The 21,686-nt window shown below is 37.6% G+C and overlaps 1 protein-coding gene across 1 annotated transcript in view; it reads left to right on the top strand.

The window, feature by feature from the left end:
• NDC80 (NDC80 kinetochore complex component) overlaps positions 1 to 20,824 on the top strand; it is a 64,386-nt gene extending 43,562 nt beyond the window's left edge. Inside the window, exons 14-17 of the mRNA XM_024121066.3 lie at positions 4,707 to 4,799; positions 5,328 to 5,458; positions 6,272 to 6,374; positions 19,230 to 20,824. Of these exons, the coding sequence (XP_023976834.1) occupies positions 4,707 to 4,799; positions 5,328 to 5,458; positions 6,272 to 6,374; positions 19,230 to 19,367 (465 nt within the window). The 3' untranslated portion in view covers positions 19,368 to 20,824. The remainder of the gene's footprint in view (positions 1 to 4,706; positions 4,800 to 5,327; positions 5,459 to 6,271; positions 6,375 to 19,229) is intronic.
• Positions 20,825 to 21,686: the final 862 nt, after the last annotated feature.

The following is a 21,686-nucleotide window of genomic DNA, read 5'->3' as shown; positions in this document are numbered from 1 at the left end:
GGCCCAGCTGCTCCACGGCATGCGGGATCCTCCCGGACCAGGGCACGAACCCGTGTCCCCTGCATCAGCAGGTGGACTCGCAACCACTGCGCCACCAGGGAAGCCCCCTATGCAATGTTATACGTCAATTATATCTCAGTAAAACTGGACAAAAGGGAGTGATCAGTGACATCATATGCTTGAGACTAAAAACTAAAACTTTTTTTTAATTTGACAAGTAGTTTAACCAAGTTAAGATGGCATAAGGTAAAATAGCATTTGAAATAGTAAAGGTTAAACAGAAATTAATAGATTAAAATAACAAAACTAATCAATCTGATAAGTACTTTAAAATAATTGCCAAAACCATTCAAGAAAAAGCAGGAAAAAACAAAATGAGAAATGGATACACTATAAATACAGAGGGAATTTATAAGGCGAGTGTAACCCTCATACCGCAACCTAACGAAGATTATCACAAAAGAAGAATATTAAACCAATCATACTTATGAATAAAGTGTAAAGTTTAAATTAAATATTAGCAATTGAAATTTGTTTAGCAAACTTTTTTAAGAGTCTGCTATACATGCCTGTACTGTAATCAGTGTTGGTAATATAATATCTGCCTTTGTGAATTCTTATTTTGTGTGGAAAGGTGGACATGAAAACAATCACTAGGGCTTCCCTGGTGGCGCAGTGGTTGCGCGTCCGCCTGCCGATGCAGGGGAACCGGGTTCGCGCCCCGGTCGGGGAGGATCCCACGTGCCGCGGAGCGGCTGGGCCTGTGAGCCATGGCCGCTGAGCCTGCACGTCGGAGCCTGTGCTCCGCAACGGGAGGGGCCACGACAGTGAGAGGCCCGCGTACCGCAGAAAAAAAAAAAAAAAGAAAACAATCACTTTCATCATAATACTTTTGGAGTGTAAATACAGCATGCTGTGGATTCTTATAATACACCAAAGATAAGCACAAGGTTCTTTCTGAAGGAAGTGGTAGGTGAGCTGAGTGATGAATAACAAGAAGGAGTTGGCCAGTGGATACATGAAAGGATACACACACATCCTTACTGCTGAAGGCCCAGAGACCAAAGAGCATGGCATGTTAAAGAATTACCATGAAAAAAAAAAAAGTATTACCATGAGTTTAAGTATCAATAGGATAGAGGAGAAGCCTGGAGAAACAAAAACCTAATTCTGAAGAGACTTACTTGTTCTTGCTTACTGGTTGAATTTTTATTCTATAGGTAGCAGGGACCATTGAAGGTTTTTAAACAAGGGAATAAAAGCTGTGTATCATAGTAAGCTCACAGTGTTGACATTTTGAAGAACAGGTTAGAGGTGCATGAGACTAGAGACACACAAGAGATCTAACAGTATCCTGAGCCATAAGGATTCAAACCAACGCTATTGCAGTGAGGATGGAGAAAAGAGATTTAAAGATTGAAACAACAGGGAATTCCCTGGTGGTCCGGTGGTTAGAACTCCTCGCTCTCACTGCTGAGGGCCCGGGGTTCGATCCCTGGTCGGGGAACTAAAAATCCCACAAGCTGCACAGCGCGGCCAAAAATAAAAATTGAAACAGCATAATTTAGTGGTCCACTTGGATGTGAAGGTTAAGGAAGAGTGAGAAATTAAGAATGTCCAGGTGTCCAGCTTTGGTATATGGTATTAAAGAAAAATTATTTATGACACTTGTTAGTGGTGGTAAGGCAGACTTTATTCAAGGGGGGCTTTTACAGTGGGATTTTGTAGTAGGCTAGGCTCATTCCAAATACAGCAAAAAAAAGTGGGAATTTATAGCCAAGGAGCAGAGTGGGGATCAGTGGATAGAAAATTACTGAGAGGAAATATCAGGGTAAGGGGGGATCCTGGCTAAACCAACCTAGCAGGTTTCTTGCTGAAGGCAGGCCAAGGTGATCAGTCATCACCTGGGGCGTGGTAGAGGCTGAGGAGCCTGATCAGTTATTCGGGATGGGAGAGTCTGGTTAAAGTGACTTAGCAGGATTCTTGCTTAAAATTGGATAATACAGAGACAAACATGAACGCCCGAAAGTCAGCCTAATTGAGAAGAGAGTTCAGAAGATCCTGAGTAGTTTGGTCAAAGAGAGATTCTTTGTCAGTGGTGGTGTCCTAAAACCTTGATAAAGAATACAAAGAAGTTTGTAGAACAGAGAATTTCAGGCTGGGATATGCTGTTTCAGGTCTCTGGGACATCAAAGCAGAGAATGTCCAGTAAGCAGTTGGGGTTTGGAAATAATATAGATACAGATAGATATTTTTAGCATACATGTAATTACAGCCAGGAGATTCCCCAGGTGTGAGAAAGAGAGAGAGCTCTCCTAAGTGAGCGAATGAGAATACAGCCAAGGTGAGAATACTAGGAGAACATCCAATCCAAAGTACAAGCAGAGAAAGAGAAATCTATAAGAAAGAATTAGAAAGACCTCCCAAGACTTAAAGAGGAAACCAGGAGTTTCCATGGTCTTAGAAACCAAGGAAGAAGGTTTCAGTAGGGAGTGATCAGTAACTACAAATGTTACTCAAATTAAGTCTGAAAGGTGCGTGTTGGCTTTAGCCATAAATATGTTCCTCATGACATTTGCAAGAGCAACTTCATGAACCAGAAGAGCCAGAAAGCATACTACTGGTGGAGTTTGAATGGTAAAAGAGGAAGATACTATAATCCGAAAAGGTAATTCTTCAGGGACTACTACAAATCTATTGCAAATGTTTGACTCTAAGGAAGGGAGATGGAACAGTAGCTGGAAAGTGGTGTGTGGGAAAGATTTTTGGTTTTTTGTGTGTAGTTTGTTTGTTTATGGGAGGGGTTTGTTTGGTTTTAATGACGAGGGAGAGAGTTCATGGAAAGAGGGTAAAGTTTAAAAAATTAGGAACGAAAGGCATTGATGGATTTGAGTCTGGTTGTGAAGAAATAAAAAGGCATGAGATCCAGAGAAGAACTGGAGGGGTTACTTCTCTTCATGAAGAAAATGTGTGCCCTGCATCCTGAAAATGACTAGAAGGAAGAAGGAAAGGTCTCATGCTGGTTGGCTGGTTGATTGGAGTCAGTCTAGTGGCTTCTGTCATCTCGATTATAGAAGAAAAAAATCATCTAATTAATTAATTGTATCTTCTTTGCTTATAAGCAACTTGAGAGCTAAGAAAGAAGAGAGGGAGGGAAAGAGGGAAGGAAATTTGGAAAGAGAGGAAGGAAAGAAGGAAGGGAGGGAGGGAGGAAGCCAAATCTTAATAGGTCTTAGGGATTGCGGAATTATTGGTGATTGTTATTTTCTTTAATGCTTCCCCTGTTTACCACAGTGGAAATGTGTACTTTTGTAGTCGGGGAAAAAAATGTTTAATTAATTGATGTAACTTTAGTAAAGCTGACATGGAAAGTAGAGCTGCTCAGATAAAAGTAAACAACACATTTGATCAACCAGGAGGGCCTAGTGGAAGTTCTGATTATTTGGGTGTTGATTGGTCTTACTGCAGATGATTTTAATGAAACAGTTTGTTCACTTCAGAAGTAGCCTATCTTTAGACTGGAAGCAAAGTTTATAGCTTCAGTAGCTCTGGTCTTTAAAATGTGAAAGACAAGTGGTATTAGAAAAAAACTTGGAGTGAGTTTTGAGTTCTGGGCGTATGCTAGTTGTGTGATCCTGAGTAAACAGCATTCTTTCCAGCCCACTCTTCTCTTCTTGTAAATAAGAAAGGAATGTCCCTTACAAGGGACTTTGGATGACTGAATGAGAAGTACTACACTCAAGAAAAGAAAAGGGGAAAAAAAAAGTACTATGTGCAGGTTTCTTTAATAAGTTTGGTCATTTTACCATCCTATCTTTTGCCAAATAACAATAATTGCACTAAATTTTTCCCAAAACATATTTTTTTTAACTTATGTATGTGTAGAATCATCCTTTTAAAGAAAGATGTCAACTATTTTCTGTTTCCTGTTGGAAATATTATCATCTTGATCTAGCTGAAAAACATTCTCTATTAATTACCAATATCAACTGGAATCAGCACTTGTCAACAGGAAATGAACTTCAGAAACACTTTTTTCTTTTTTTTTTTTTTAGAAACACATTTTTTTCCCCCAGTTTGGTTTCAGCAGATCTTAAAGCTCAAGCTTGAACAAGATTAAATGTAGTTACTTTATTACTCTTTGGAAGAATGCATTGACTATAACCAATTAGCAAATATTATCAAACAAAATCAATATAAATAGTTCTCTTTAACATCCCAGAAAGTGAACACACAAATGAAAGCTAGATAACTAACTCAAGTAGATAAAATCTAAGTAAAGTGAGACTTCAAAACTAGAGAGCAAAACAATTTATATTTATTAAGTTAACATAAGAATATTAATTATATGTAATACTTGTATAATATATATGAGATCTTAAAAAGTACTCCCACAGCTACTAGTGGAAAAACAGATATTGGTATCTTTATTTTAGTGAGAATTAGGCCAGATTTTTTTATTCCTAACTAATGCCCTACTATACCACTCTGCATTTAAATATTATGTATTAAAAAACATGTCTTCTTGAAAGTAACTTCTCTTTGGGAAATAATAAATTTATAGGACAAATAAAAGGTAAGAGTCCACGAGAACTAGAAAAAATAACATGGATCAGTAGTTGATGGATAACATAAAAGTTTTATAACTTATTAAAATTTTTTTGATGTGTAGTTATGATTTCTCAACCAAAGTTTTATTCCTCAAGTTAAATACAATGATCACAGAAAGCAGGAGAAGTGTACGAACTCTGAAAGAAGAAGTTCAAAAGCTGGATGATCTTCACCAACAAAAAGTTAAGGTAAGAACTTTGCCAGTTTGTTTAGGTTATCCAAAGCCATGTCATGGTTAACGGACTAGGCATCTATTCTGACATCAAACTGAAATTTTTAAGCTATATCCTATAACTTGTCTTTAGTTTAATCTTCTCATCCAAAGTTTATTTTAATGAGTTATTTTTTTAATTTTGTTTTTCTAAAGGACTTTTTTCTGGAATTCAGGTATTTTACCATAGAACATGTTTAGTATTCCATTAATGTTTTATACTTGCATTTGTGATTCAGTGTATTTCCTGTAGTACAGACTTGAAATTACTGCTAAATGAATTCTGTATAGGCCTATTGAAAAGGTCACATTTATGTTTACAGTATAAAATTTCCAAAAGACCGTTTTAAAAGTCTCTTACAATGTAAAGCAGTAAGCATCCTGCGAATACAAATGATGGTGCAACCTGATTTTTTTAAATGCTTTACATAAATTTTTTTAAATCCTCCTGGAGTGTATAGAATGTGAATACTGAAAAAAATTAACCATGACTTTATCCTGATAGGAAGCTGAGGAAGAGGACAAAAAATGTGCCAATGAGCTGGAGTCCTTGGAGAAACACAAGCACCTGCTGGAGAGTGCAGTTAACGAGGGCCTCAGTGAAGCTATGAATGAGTTAGATGCTATTCAGCGGGAGTAAGTTCATCTCGCCAAGATTTGTAATGTTTATTTTCAGTTTAATTACTTAACATTTATATAAAACTAGGCCTAAGTTTATTTGCTTTAATTTATATTATAGAGCTATTTGGGGGAGAGGGAGTGATGAGTAGAACTTAAGCAGAACAGCTTGAGACACTTGAGATACTTTCCCTAGATAAAGACATTCTGCTACCGTTACAGCTATTGCCCCCCTATTATCTTTTCAGTCAGAAGAGGACTGAATAGTTAACCCATAGGCTCTATGTTAATTTATATTAAAATACACTTTTTTTTTTAAGTGTTAAGGGGCCCTCAAAAAAACTACAAAATAATCTTTCTTTGAGGTTGGAAGTATAATCCTTAAGAAAATCACACCTCTTTGTTTCCTTATTTGTAGCCTAGGGACAGAAAACTCAGTTGAAGGTATCTTTAGCGTATAGTCTTTGTTTTTAATTTAAATTTGAATGCCTAAGACTCCTATTTCCTCATTCATATGTATTTAATGTCTTGTCCCTGATTAAGTTTACAATCCTTTTAGAGACTCAGGTAAACAGTTTGCTCCCAAGCTTTGTATATTAAAGCATGAGGTTTTGGTGCGGTTTTGTGCTGTTGCTTGCATGGGATCTTTGAAAATGTTTTTATTTCTGTTTTAATGATTGTGAACTGGACCTTTGTGAATGATACACTGGGCAAGCAGCACCTATACCAATCACAGCCTGGTTTTATTGAATATAAAAAGAAGTGAGCTAGCTAGAACTGATATATTAGGTTTTGTCCTAGACAATTCAAACAAGAGTTTTTATCCTACAGATGCCAACTAGTTGTGCAGACCACAACTGAAGAAAGGCGAAAAGTGGGAAATAACTTGCAGCGTCTTTTAGAGATGGTTGCTACACACGTAGGGTCTGTAGAGGTAAGTGTGTGAAGGTCTTTCCTACATTCTAAGAAAGCTTTTTAAAACTTTTATGTATTTCTGTTTTGTTTCTACAGAAATTAAATGATAAATTTTATTTCTGTGGAAAATATGATCTAGTAAAAATTTATCAGAAGACTTTTGTATAGCAGTGTGCATTTTGTAAAGGGATCTGTTTTATATAGGTTTACTATACAACCCAGCAGTTCCACTCCTAGGTATCAACCCACAAAAAGGAATGAAAATATATGTCCATACAAAGACTTGTAGACAAATGTTCATAGCCACATTATTCATAATAGCCAAAAAGTGGAAACAACCCAAATATTTATTAACTGGTGTATGATATACCCGTATATTGGAATATGATTCAGCAATAAAAGGAAAGAAGCACTTACGCATGCTACAGCATGAACGAACGTCAAAAACATTATGCTCAGTGAAAGATGTGAAAGTCTACATATTTATGACTAAATAATGTAAAATGTTCCGAAAAGGCAAATCCACAGAGGTGGAAAGTAGATTTGTGGTTGCCAGGAGCTGGGGTGGGAATAAGGGCAGATGGGCACAAAGATTGTGGTGAGGGTTGTGCAACTCTGTCACTTAATTATTAAGTTACTCTTCTTGTTGCTTAAGGTACAAGCCCTTAATAAAAAATAATCTGTTTTATTTGCATAAACAGCATACAATGATATTTATTACATCAACAGTATATAATGATGTTGTGCCAGGCCATATTCTACATACTGAAAACATATTAGTACATTTAAGATTTGATTATGATTAAGATGAAACAGCATGTGTTAATAACAAATATTTTTCCTGTTACAAAGCAAGATTCAGCTGAATAAATTTGAAGATCAAATTGGCTTTATTCAGTGATTCATGTGTCGGGCAGCATCCCATCTAGCAAATAGAAAGGAGCTCCAAGGAGTACAGAAAGGAAAAGGTTTTCAAAGGCAGAGGGGGAGTGGGACAAAGAAGTCATAAATTTAAAAAGGATTATTTCAGGCAAGGTGGCAAGGTCACCTCCCTTTGTGGGACAAAGATTCTATTAGACAGATTACCTCACTGGTGCTGACCAGGAAATTCCAGAAGGACCAGTTAAGATTACAGTCCTGGGGTAGGTTGAAACTGCAATTAGGTTAGGTATCAAGTCCTAGTTTGGTGACATGGATTTAGCACGAGTGACTCAATTTGGGGCCTGTTGTTTCTTTTTAACAGTTCCCCCCTTTTGATCACACTCTCAGCTTGTCTGAGAGAGACGTGATCAAAATTTAAGGCGTTAGCACCACTCTCAACTATTGCTTGCAGTTTTTGTTGATGCTTTGTGTGGTATTCATAGGTCATGTTGTTCTTGCTTAATACATGTAATATTCACAGATCGCAGCTCCAAGTTCACAGTTCTTGATTTGATCATTCTCTTTGCTTCTTTACTGATTTTCCAGTCTTAGGGAAATAATTTGCTTGTTGGTTAGCAGCTGCAAACATGCATTTAAAGCTTTTAAGAGAATGCAACGCACTGGGGAGACCATTATGATTATAATAAGCAAGATAATCCCCAGTGTTTGAAGTGCACTTTGGAGCCATGGTCCCCAAAACCCAAACCAATCGAAACCAAATAAGTCAAAGAAAGACCCCACTGAAGGAGTCGCCTTTTTAAGCCAAGTGGCTTCCTCAGTGATCTTATGTTAACTGAGTTTCAACTTCCGCAGAAGTGGTAATCCAGGTGTAGCAGGTGGCGTTGGCCACAGCAAACAGTTCCTGGCTCAGCTAAAATGTAATCAAGGACTATCCTGTTATCAAGAACAACTTCAGCCAAAGAGTCTAAGGATTTTTGTTGGGCAGTTGCTTTAGCAGCAAATTCCATAATGCTTTCAAGAGTTAACGAGAGGTTCCTGATTATATCCTCAATTGCAGTTACTCCTACCCAGGGAAGGTAGGGTTCTCTCAGAGGAATCAAATCCCGAGTCATGAATCCCTCCTGGTAATTCCCATTTGAATCTGTGGCTCAGTACTGGAAATGTGACAGCCATTGAGACCAGTAAAATTTTAAGGATCTGTAGAACACACAGGCAGCTTTATTCTGGTTACCCTCGCCTTGTGTCACTTTGTATAGAGCCTGGACGCCAAATTCCCCAAGTTTGGGGTTGTTAACCAGAAATGAAGAAACAGACCAGGGATCTCTTGCATCATGAACCTATCAGAGTGTTTTGTTTTTTTAATGACCGATCCAGCAGTTTGAAATGTTACCCCCCTGAACAGTGACCTGGGAGATACAGATAATGGCATTATCTTTTCAGGGCAATGCCAGAATAAAGGAAAGAAAGAGAAGAAAGGGTTTCATGTTTAGTTAAAGCATGAATCTTGATCCAGCATCTTGGGAGGAAGCATTCTACCATAGTGTCATCTGCTTCTCTTCCTATCAATTTGATTTGGAGGTCTCCAGCGTTTATATAGGACCAGATGTCAGGTGGAGCCTTCTTCAGCTGGAGATGTATATCTGAGATTCACATCCCTGAAATTTGGCTGCCATCTGGGTAGTGAGGAGGATCTGTTATAATTCTCGTCCAAGGAAATTCAAGGCAGTCTTTGTTATTACTGATTCTAAATTAGAAGTGTAGGAGACATTTGGAAATGTTAGTTTGGAGGGTTGTAACCAAATATTTGAGGAGCTAGAAGAATTTAGGATCCAGTCCAATTTACAGATATGTGACAAAACCTCAAAGACAATTAACAGGACTGGAATCTAATATCCACAAAGGTGCAGGCATAACTTTTCTCTCTACAGTTATCCCTGTTTATTTTTTCCATGGGTAATCACAGTAAAACTAATTTGTCTGCATTAAATTTGGCTTGGTTATTTACAGAAGCGCAGCAAGAATAGTGATTGACCATGTAAGTTCTTTTTAAGACTGCTTTGCTGGAACCTTGTAAGCAACGTACCAAGTCAAGTTTTCAAGGGGCTTTATTGGCTCCATAAAGTCAAACTTAATTCCGTAAAACTGTCTCATCCCATCTGAGTCTATGTACATCTCTGTCAAATAAGACAATCCAGTTAAAGCCTTGGTAATATAGCCAATGTTTCCAGTCGTATCCTGTTACAAGAAGAACAGATTCATATTGACCTTATGCAAATAATTACATTCCCATGAAAAGAATATTTAAGAGTTTCTGAATTCTGGAGTGTTCAGGTAGGGAGAAAAAGTAAATGTTTCATCTTAGTTTACACAGGTATACTTTACCAATTGCTGTAAGTCATAAATGGCTTAAGAGAAAAGGTTTCTTTAAATCTGGAAAAACAAAAAAATTAAGAAACCAGCAATGTTTTAAAACAAAAAGTCATAAAAATTTTAATCATCCTCCTCAGTTCATTCAGTCCCATGTCATTAATTCTTGTTCTGCTTAAATCTTGTATTTCCATTAATTCTCGAAATTCTTACACAGTTCATTTTTATGATCTTCAAAGTTATCAGAAACCTGTACCTCTCAAAAGTCCTTTCCATGAATCTTCTTGAAGATGAAACACTTTTGTAGGAACACTTTTACAAAAGCATCTGAGGAAAACAATAACTGTCTGAAATGACAGAGACTTTTTTAATGTGTGTTTTATTTTTATTTTTTGCGGTATGCGGGCCTCTCACTGTTGTGGCCTCTCCCGCTGTGGAGCACAGGCTCCGGACGCGCAGGCTCAGCGGCCACGGCTCACGGGCCCAGCCGCTCCGCGGCATATGGGATCTTCCCGGACCAGGGCATGAACCCGTGTCCCCTGCATCAGCAGGCGGATTCTCAACCACTGCGCCACCAGGGAAGCCCCGCAGAGACTTTTTTTAAATGCCCATTGTTAAAAATTTAAAAAGAGTTTATTATAATGGAATTGACAAGGAAATTTCCTTATCAAAAGGTTTTAAAATACTTTGTCAGACAGGTCACTGTGAAACAATACTTAAGTTATTTATCTAACCATAGTGACAGAGTCTTAGAAGACAAATGCAGAAAGTTATATAGTTGCCAAAACAAACAAACAAACAAAACCATAGCTGTTTTAATATGGAAGACTCAGTTTTCTTAAGTAATCAAAGAACTGATTTAAAAAACATGAAACACAGGAAATTATTTTGACAAGACACAAAATCTTTCTTTTCTTGGCAGATTGCTTAAAAGATCAAGAAAAACCTTTGGATCACTTACTAGAAGCAGACCAATAGTCCAAGAAATTTTTGTTCTTTTAACAGATGAAAGAAATTTAAGGGGTTTTTTTTTGTTTTTTTTTTTAATTTTATTTATTTTATTTTTGGCTGCATTGGGTCTTCGCTGCTGCGCACGGGCTTTCTCTGGTTGCAGTGAGCGGGGGCTACTCTTTGTTGTGGTGCGTGGTGTTCTCATCGCGGTGGCTTCTCTTGTTGCAGAGCACAGGCTCTAGGCGCATGGGCTTAAGTAGTTGTGGCACGCAGGCTCAGTAGTTGTGGCACGTGGACTTAGTTGCTCCACGGCATGTGGGATCTTCCTGGACCAGGGCTTGAACCCATTTCCCCGGCATTGTCAGGCGGACTCTTAACCACTGCACCACCAGGGAAGCCCCAGAAATTTAAGTTTTAATTTTATATAAGTACACTACTGATTTTAAAGCTTATTTTTTAAATCCTTATAATAAATTCAATCAGTCTTTCCCAGTTTGATCATGCATAAATTCCTTTCACAAGATTCCTTTTCTATAAACCTTCTATAGCTATCTTTTTATTTCTAGTAACTTTAATTACATATATATTAGAATTTTTAACCCTTAAAAACCTTAATTGCTGGTGGAAAGTAAGAAGTAAGCAATTGTGGACTCACACCGGTATTCTGTGGCTTGACCAATTTATAAATGCTTTTTATAATTTCTAAAAATGCATATTTTCTCATAGTAAATTTCTCTATGTGTGGCACTGGACATGTTTACCAATAGACCCAAATATCTTTAGTTTTTCTGTAAAAGTGTTACCTCAAATTGGGTTTGCCTGTTGGTGGGTGTCGAGCCAAAAGACACAACCAAGCCCAAGACTGGGGGAAGGAAGGATTTATGATTACTTGCAACAAGTAAGGAGAACACCAGGGATCTTTCCCAAAGCAGTGTCTCCCCAAACAGCAAAATTGGGGAAGTTTTAAGCTAAGGGTACATACATATTCATGAAGGGGCTTGGGCAGTCCACAGAGTCCAGGCTTTACTTGCTTCAAGCCACAAGTGTCAGAAAAGGTCAACATCATCGTCCCTTAGGTTCCAGTTGATCTGGAGGTTGAGCACTTCAGGCCAATGTTCCACATTGAAACAGAACTGGAAGTCTTTGCAACAGATAAAATACCTTTGCTATTGTTATTTCTCTTGTCTGATAACAATTTGTTTCTGCATTCTTTTGTTCCTTTAAGATCATTAACTACTGAGACCTGTTCAAGGGCAAGCATTGTGGCCAGGCTTAGATCACAAAATGACTTCGGCCAAAAATGGTTTCTCTTATGTCAAGAAAGCCATGCCTGATTTTCTTTCTCTGGGGCCCCCCTACTTTATCTGCTTACAAAATGAAGCCAACAGTAGATAAATCTATGTTCAGTAATTAATTTTCCAGTATTTTATTCTATTTGGAAATGATCTGAATATTCAGTAAGTTTAACTTAATTCATCATTTAACTTAACTTAGCAAAATTTTAAAATTTCAGGTTACCAAAAAGATTTGGGGAACTATTTAAAAAGTTCATCCAAAACGTCATTAGAGGGGACTTCCCTGGCGGTCCAGTGGTTAAGACCCTGAGCTTCCACTGCAGGGGCATGGGTTGGATCCCTGGTCGGGGAACTAAGATCCCTCATGCCACGTGGTACAGCCAAAATAATAAATAAAAAAGTAAAAGCGTCATTGGACAATGTCAGTCATCATCCTAAGTTGTTTCTCTGGCTAACAAATTTTGTAACAGAGATAACATGAACTTATTTGATTGGTAAACCCAGGTAGGAAAAAAGTTTTGTACTTAATGCTGATAACTCCAAAGACATGCCTCTTTTAATTAAACCAACAAATTTAAACTAGCTTTTATTTACTAAAGACTATTTAGATCATAAAGATTATGAAAAGCATTTGGGTTAATTTTTATAATTTTTAGGAATTTTATGAATATATAACTCATATAAGGGCTTAATTTTCTTTAGGCCAGTTAAATACAGCTTTTCTACAAATTTTTGGTAATACCATCTGAAGATAGAAGACACCACACATCTATAGCACATATGTAAACACACATGAACATACAGACAGACACAGAGACCTCATAACTTCCATACATTAAGATTTCTCATTTACCCATGTTTGAAATGACCTTTCCCCCTTGTTTGTTTGTTTAATGACAAGAATTACCTCCCTGGGAATTCCCTGGCAGTCCAGTGGTTAGTACTCCTTGCTTCCAATGCAGGGGGCATGGGTTCGATCCCTGGTCCAGGAACTAAAATCCTGCATGCTGCGCAGCACGGCCAAAGAAAATTTTTTTTTATTTTTTAATTAAAAAAGAATTACCGGACTTCCCTGGTGGTGCAGTGGTTGGAAGTCCGCCTGCCGATGCAGGGGACACAGGTTCGTGCCCGGTCCGGGAGGATCCCACATGCCGCGGAGCAGCTGGGCCCGTGAGCCATGGCCGCTGAGCCTGCGGATCCGGATCCAGGGCCTGTGCTCCGCAACAGGAGAGGCCACAGCAGTGAGAAGCCCGCATACTGCAAAAAAAAAAAAAAAAAAAAAAAAATTTACCTCCCTGAACTTTGTATTTTAACATTTACATCTCCAAGGCACAAGGAAAGAATGCAACTAACAAGCCTTTGAAGATAAATAGGGGAGGTTAGGGGATTGGTAAAAAGGAACAGGTGAACTTTGAACTGCCCCTAGAGCTGCATTTCTACTTTTGCAAAGATTTGTATGATTAGGACAGTTGCTCTCAATTCCTCAAGGAATTGGGTTGCAACTTAAACGACATCAAAGGATCCACCGATAAATTCTTTAACAAGGTTTTTCTTTTTTTTCAATTGAGGTATAGTTGATTTATTATATGTTTCAGGTGTACAACATAGTGATACAATTTTTAAAGGTTGTACTCCACTTATAGTTATTATAAATATTGGCTGTATTCCCTGTACTGTATAATATATCCTTGCAGCTTATTTAATTTATATGTAGTAGTATGTAACTCTAAATCCCCTACCCCATCTTGTCCCTCTCCCCACTGGTAACCAGTAGTTTGTTCTCTATATCTGTGAGTCTGTTTCTTTTTTTTGTTAGATTCACCAGTTCGTTTTATTTTTTAGGTTCCACATATAAGTGATATCATATAGTATTTGTCTTTTTCTGTCTGACATTTCACTAAGCATAATACCATCCAAGTCCATCCATGTTGTTGCAAATGGCAAAATTTCATTTCTTTTTATGAGTGAGTAGTATTCTGGTGTGTGTGTGTGTGTGTGTGTGTGTGTGTGTGTGTGTGTGTAAATGTCTTTTTTATCCATTCATATGTTGATGGACACCTAGGTTGTGTCCATATCTTGGCTATTTTAGATAATGCTGCTACAAAAATTGGGTTGCGTGTATCTTTTCAAATCAGTGTTTTTGTTTTCTTCACATATATACCCAGTAATGGAATTGCTGCATTTCAGGGTAGTTTTATTTTTAGTTTTTTGAGGAACCTCCATACTGTTTCCACAGTAACTGTACCAATTTTCATTCTCACCAGCAGTGTTCAAGGGTGCTCTTTTCTCCACATCCTCACCAACATTTGTTATTTGTGGTCTTTTTGATGATAGCCATTCTGACAGGTGTGAGATGATAGCTCATTCTGGTTTCTATTTGCATTTATCTGATAATTAGCGATGTTGAGGATCTTTTCATGTGCCTGTTGGCCATCTGCATGTCTTCTTTGGACATCTGTCTATCCCAGTCTTCTGCCCATTTTTAAATCAGGGTTTTTGTGTGTTTTTTTTTTTGAATGTTGAGTTGTATGAGCTGTTTATCTGTGTTGGGTATTAACCCCTTATTGGCCATATCATTTGGAAATATTTTCTCCCATTCAGTAGGTTGTCTTTTTGTTTTGTTAATGGTTTCCTTTGCTGTGCAAAATCTTTTAAGTTTAATTGGGCCCCATTTGTTTATTTTTGCTTTTGTTTTCCTTGCCTGAGAAGACAGATCCAAAAAAATATTGTTAAGACCAATGTCAAAGAGTGTACTGGTTATGTTTTCTTCTAGGAGTTTTATGGTTTCCAGTCATCCATTTAGGTATTTAATCCCATTTTGAGTTTATTTTTGTATTGAATATATGGTGTTAAAATGTTTTAATATCGTTCTTTTACATGTAGCTGCCCAGTTTTCCCAGCACCACTTAATGAAGAGACCATCTTTTCTCCAGTCTATATTCTTACTTCCTTTGTCATAGATTAATTGACCATAAGTACATGGGTTTATTTCTGGGCTCTCTATCTGTTCCATTGATCTATGTGTCTGTTCTTGTGCTAGTACCATACCGTTTTGATTACTGTATCTTTGTAGTGTAATCTGATGTCAGGGAACATGATAACTACAGCTCTGTTCTTTCTCAAGATTTTTTTTGGCTATTTGAGGTCTTTTGTGTTTCTATACAAATTTTTAAATTATTTGTTCTAGGTCTATGAAAAACGCAATTGATAGTCTGATAGGGATTGCACTGAATCTGTAGATTGCCTTGGGTAATATGGTCATTTTAACAATATTCTTCTAATCCAAGAACATGGTATATCTTTCCAACTATTTGTGTCATCTTCAGTTTCTTTCATCAGTGTCTAATAGTTTTCTGAGTATAGGTCTTTTACCTCCTTAGGTAGGTTTATCCCTAGCTATTTTATTCTTTTTAATGCAATGGTAAATGGCATTGTTTCCCAAATTCCTCTTTGTGATAGTTCATTATTAGTGTATAGAAATGCAATAGATTTCTGTATATTAATTTTGTAATTAAGAGGCATCCCCAAAAATGGTGCAAAAGATATTTTATATTCCTCTCTCTACTGGGTACTACAGACAGAGGTCCAGGAGATCTGACTATAGTAAGAATTCTTACCCTTAGGAAGCTTCTGCCGATTTTCCCAGGATCTCATCTGCAGACTCGGAGTGGGGTTTTAAAGTATTTTCATTTCCCTTGGCTGTTCAAGGAAGTAATGTAGCAGTTTACCAGAAAATCCCTGACTTCTGTCAGCTCTGGGAGGGGCCCATATGGGGGCCCTCTCTTGAAGGCAGACGTGGTTGCATCTGTAGGGCCTTTCACTTGGCGACTTTTGTTTATGGTTTTATAAGTCTCTTCAGAGTAGAAAGAGAGAGGATTACTAAATGAATACTCAAGTAAAGGAGGATAAAGGGCAGCAGCAGGAGTTATGTCAGTCTTCTAGTCTTTTGTTTTAGGTGCCTCTTATGTCTTTTTCATTAGCCTTTTGTAACAAATCTTTCAATGAACTATTTTGCAATTTTGAAGCTTTTTAGAGGCTTTTGCGTACTTTTTAAGTGCACTTCTTAAATTATCTTTCTAATTGGAACTTTCCTCATGATGGCCACTGTACTTTCCTCAAGGGCTGGTGGCAGTTTGGTAGGACCCTGGCCACAAATGCAATGCAGCCCACATTTCTGTCAGGCAGGCCATATTTTGGGGCTCGCAATCTGATGGTCACCAAGCCAAGTCCTCAAGACACAAAATTCCAGGCTGTCTTCAGTAAAATTTTGCCCATCTTTATAGATATTTATAGCTTCTGAGACCATAAGCAGGTATGCCTGAAGGTAGTGTAATTAACTCTTTTGATTTTAAGGATCTTATTTTTATTTCTATTTATTTGGTTTTTTATTTGTTAGTTTAAGTTTTGAGGGATATTTTGTTTGGGTTTTTTATTTGTTTTTGCAGGGGGTTTTTTTTGGGGGGGGGTGGGCAGTTCTTCCAAGATCACCATTATAAGTAATAGCCTTTGCTTAAAACAAAATTTTATTCATCTGAGGCCTCACACTGGACCCAGTCCACCTAAATCAGACCCAGTCCGATTCCAGAACCAGTTGCTTCTTAAGTTGGACCGTGTCCTACTCCAGCTGGTAACACTAACAGTTTCCAGTGTGTCACCTGGGAGGTGGGAAAAGGATTGAGCCAGCAAACCTCAACAAGTGGGATTGCAGACAGGGGCTCCACATAAATGGGAACTTGGAACTGCCACTAACAGTTCCCATGTGAATAGATTCTTGGGGCAGAATCAAGGGCTGGAGTTTCCAGTCAAATAGGAAATGTGTGGAAAGCCAATTATATCTGGAGCCTTGACACAAATAGAGCAGAGTTCAGAACTGAGAGGAACTTACCCACGGCCCTCAGAAACAGTGAGAAAGACAGTGAACCAAAGGCTTCACGGGTACCACACCTGCATTTCTCATTGTCCCTGAGACCCTATCAGAAGTTCACTTTGGATCCCGTTGCTGCAACCAAAACTGTTAGAAAAATTCAACTAGTACATCTGAAGATCAAATTGGCTTTGTTCAGTGATTCATGTTTAGGGCAGCATCCTATCTAGCAAATAGAAAGGAGCTCCAAGGAGCTACAGAAAAGAAAAGGTTTTTAAAGGCAGGGTAGGGGGTGGTGGGGGACAAAGAAGTCATAAATTTTAAATGGATTATTTCAGGCAAGGTGGCAAGGTCACCTCCCTTTATGGAATACAAGGTTTTTATTAGGCAGATTACCTCACTGATGCTGACCAGGAAATTCCAAAAGGACCAGTAAAGATTATGTTCCTGGGGAAGGTTGAAACTGCAATTAGATTAAGTATTAAGTCCCTTTTAGTGACATAGGCTTAGCTCAAGGGACTCCATTTAGAGCCTGTTGTTTGTTTTTTTATAAGTTTTTTTAAATATATTTATGGACTTTTTATTTATTGATTTATTTATTTTTGGCTGTGTTGGGTCTTCGTTGCTGTGCAGGCTTTCTCTAGTTGCAGCGAGTGGGGGCTACTCTTCATTGCAGTGCGCGGGCTTCTCGTTGCAGTGGCTTCTCTTGTTGCAGAGCACAGGCTCAGTATTCATGGCACACAGGATTAGTTGCTATGCAGCATGTGGGATCTTCCCAGACCAGGGAATGAACCTGTGTCCCCTGCATTGGCAGGCGGATTCTTAACCACTGCGCCACCAGGGAAGTCCCGGTTGTTTCTTTTTAACATTCCTGTCTGTTAATTTCATATAAACACAGAAAAAAGTATTTCAGAAACATGAAGTTTACCTTAGCTCCACCTTTCACATAGCTTGAAAGTTTAACAATAAAACTGTTCCTCCAACCTGCTATACAGAGCCCCAAAACTGAAATAAATTGCTAAATCTAAAATTCCTTGGTAATTTATTAGGAGATAATGTATTCCCAGTTGTGAATTGTTTAAGGGAAAAAAAAGCTCATAATATCACATTAATAGGCTTTCATTTATTTGAAAACAGAACATTTGATCTTATATCCCCTCATCTCTCCTGAATGACATGAACTGCTGCTTGCTTGCCAGTACTTTTCTCTGCTTAGTGGTAAGAACTAAGAAAAGCATCCTGGAATAAATACTACATCAGAAAACCTAGGTTCTACCCGCTTCTTCCTAGTTCAACCACTTAGTGGCTCTGTAACCTTTCATGGATCCTTTTTTTTTTTTTTTTTTTTTTCTGTGTTTTATTCCCGTCCTACCACTAATCTCTTCATGACATTTTTTTTTCTTAGATTCCATATATATGTGTTAGCATATGGTATTTGTTTTTCTCCTTCTGACTTACTTCACTCTGTATGACAGACTCCAGGTCTATCCACCTCATTACAAATAACTCAGTTTCATTTCTTTTTATGGCTGAGTAATATTCCATTGTATATATGTGCCACATCTTCTTTATCATGGATCCTTTTTTAACAAGTATTGTTCATCTGAACCACAGACCAGAAAATGATTTGAGTGATTACATTGCTGGAGGTCAGAAGTCTAAAATGGTCCCTCCGGGCTGCACTCCTTCTAGAGGGTCTAGGGAGGAATCCAGTTCCTTGCCTTTTCCACCTTCCAGAGGTCACCTGCAGCCCTTGGGTTGCAGCCTCTTCCTCCATCTTCAAAGCCAGCAACACAGCATCGTCTGTCCTTTCTGAGCTCTCTTTTGTCCTTATGTCTTCTCTCTCTGACTCCCACACTGCTGATTCCCTCTTACAAAGACCGTTGTACATTGGACCCACCAGGATAATGCAGAATAATCTCCTTTTCTCAAAATCCTTTACTCAGTCACATCTTTAAAGTTCCATTTACCATGTAAGATAGCATATTCACAGGTTCTGGTGATCAGGACATGGACACCTTTGAGGAGTCAGCCTGCCACACCTGGGAACAAACAAAAATTCATTAACAGTAAAATGGATAAGTAAATCTTGGTATATTCATTCAACAGAATGTTATATAGCAGTATATGAATAAACTATAGCTATATGCATTAACATGAATGAATCTCAAAATTCTGTGTGGAAAAAAAACCAAGTCATAACACATTACATTTAATATCGTTCAATAAACATGAAGGTTAAAACCAGGTACCACTAAACTAGTATATCGTTTATATATTTAATCTGTGTGTGTGTAGTAAAAGTATAAAGAAAAGTACCTTTCAGGAGAATGGTTGTGTCTGGGAGAAAAGAGGGTATAAGATTAGGAAAGGGCACAAAAGGAGCCTACTAGGTGGATGCAAGAGTATTATTTTTATTCATGTTCTTAAAAATGTTATGCTCTTATTTGTAGATTTCACAATTAAACACTTTAAAAGAAATTAATGTTTTTACATTAACAATTGTTTCCACTAGAAACATCTTGAGGAGCAGATTGCTAAAGCTGATAGAGAGTATGAAGAATACACGTCTGAAGATCTCTTGGACAATATTAGAGAGATTGGAGACAAGTATAAGAAGAAAGCTGCTCTACTTAAGGCTTCTGATGAATGAAGATAAAATGTTGATTAAGCGAGAACTTTATTAACAGTGGAAATTTTGAAATGTCCTTTGTAGGTTTGAAAAATCTCTAGCATATCCTATATCCCTCCTTACAATGAAGTCTCATGACCACATCTTCCCAAGCCCTTGAAATATTTTTATATCTTTTATAAATCTAGTTCATTAACTTAAGGTATGTATAACCTGAAATTATGATAACTGGTTAGATTGTTATCTTTAGATATGAAAGACCAATTATATTATGTACCTGGAGTTAATAAACTTACATCAATAAAGTGTGTTTTTCCCATGATCTCTCAGCCTAACTTGAGGTGGTTAGAAAAATAGGTATTTTGAATTAAACCAGGAGTCAACAAACTAACTGTGGGCCAAATCTAATCACACCCATTCACTTACATATCATCTATGACTGCTTTCCCATTACAAGAGAAGAGTTAAGTATGTGTGCCAGAGATCACATGGCCTGAAAAGACAAAAATGTGTACTATCTGGCCCTTTACAGAAAGTTTGCCAATCCCTGGGATAAACCATACAAAGGTTGGCACTGACTGACTAAAAAACTTTCCTAATCACTTTGGACACAGAGACCCACTCTTTATCCAGAGCTAAGAAGCTAAAGTTCTTTCTGGCTTCATGCCATCTTTACTCTGAAGTAAGTAGAAGAATATGGAATGCGAAAATCAGAAGAAATAATCTTGTTTAACCCCCTCATTTTAGAGATGAAAGTATATTCCTAGAGAAGTTCTGATTTATTCATGTCATGCATCTTAGTCGTAGAGGCCACCCTGAGCTTCTTGAACCTGTGCGCAATCCTGAGTACCACAGGAGCCCTGAAACATGAATGTTCTGGATGGTGAGGGAGTCATGTTAGAAAGTGGGATTTTTAGACAGGTCTAAGTTGTTAGGAAGCTCCTCCTTAAATTGAACTAAAATCTGCCTCCAGTTGAATTTTCTATTCTTTTAACTTTATTCCAACTCTAATATAAGTCAGAATGAAGAACATGGTAAAATGAAACGTAAGCAATATACGAACAGGATTCCAGCAACATTTTATGAAGAGAGGGCATTCAGCCTGACAGCGTGGAAACAAAGACAGGTTGTTGCTGGGAGATAATTAATAGGTATGGCAAGATTAATGGTTACCAACGTATTCAACAATCTTGACTCCAACATCCAATAGAACTTTCTTCAATGTTGGAAATATTCTGTCTGTACTATCCTGTATGATACCTGCTATATGAATCTATTGTGTTCTCAAGTGATATATATGTATGACAAAATAAAGACTCAGAGCTTTGCCACTCAGAACATGGTATGGAAATAGCATCAGCATCACCTTGGAGCTTGTTAAAAATGCAGACCCTTGGCCCCACCCCAAACCTACTGAATCAGAATCTGCACCTTTTACAGTGTATTGACATAGACTGTACATATTTAAACTTTTCATGAAGTTCCAACATACATATGCACTCCCATAAAATCAAAATCAAAGTCAAGCTAATGAATATATCTATCACCTCTAAAAGTTTCCTCATTGCCCTTTGCAATACTTTCTCTTGCCCCTACCTGACACCTGCCTGACACCCATCCCCAGGCAAGCACTTATCTCCCTTATGTTACTATAGATTAGTTTGCATTTTCTAGAATTTTCTATAAATAGAATCATAGTATGTACATTTGTATGGCTTTCAGAAAATTGTGAGGTCCATGTTGCACTGTATATCAGTAGTTCATACCTTTTCATTGCTGAGTAGTGTTCCATTGTATGTATATATCGAGTTTGTTTATCCATGTACCTGTTGATGGACATTTGGGTTGTTTACAGTTTGGGGCTATTATAAATAGTCATTATGAACGTTCATGTACAGATGTTTGCATGGACATATCCTTTCATTTCTCTTGGGTAAACACCTAGGAGTGGAATGGCTAGTTCATGTATGGTAGATGCATATTTAACTTCCATGAAACTTAGAAAATGTTTCCTAAAGTGGTTGTATCATATGTTCCTATCTGCAGCGTATGAGTTGCTCACGTCCTTAACCACACTTGTATGGTTTTAGTTTAGCCATCCTAAGGGTGTGTGGTTCTATCTACTGTGATATTAATTTGCATTTCCCTAATGACCAAAGATGTTAAGCATCATTTCATGTGCTTTTTTTTAACCATATATGTTTTATATATATATATATATATTCTCCCAGTCTGTGACTTGCCTTCTCATTTTCTTAATAGTGTCTTTTGAAGAACAAAAGTTTTAAATTTTGATGAGACCCAATTTATCACTTCTTTTAAAAATACTTTCTGCATTTT

The sequence above is a fragment of the Physeter macrocephalus genome, chromosome 19 (genome assembly GCF_002837175.3).
Source record: "Physeter macrocephalus isolate SW-GA chromosome 19, ASM283717v5, whole genome shotgun sequence".
Classification (NCBI taxonomy): Eukaryota; Metazoa; Chordata; class Mammalia; order Artiodactyla; family Physeteridae; genus Physeter; species Physeter macrocephalus.
This window is presented reverse-complemented; position numbering and strand designations above follow the sequence as displayed.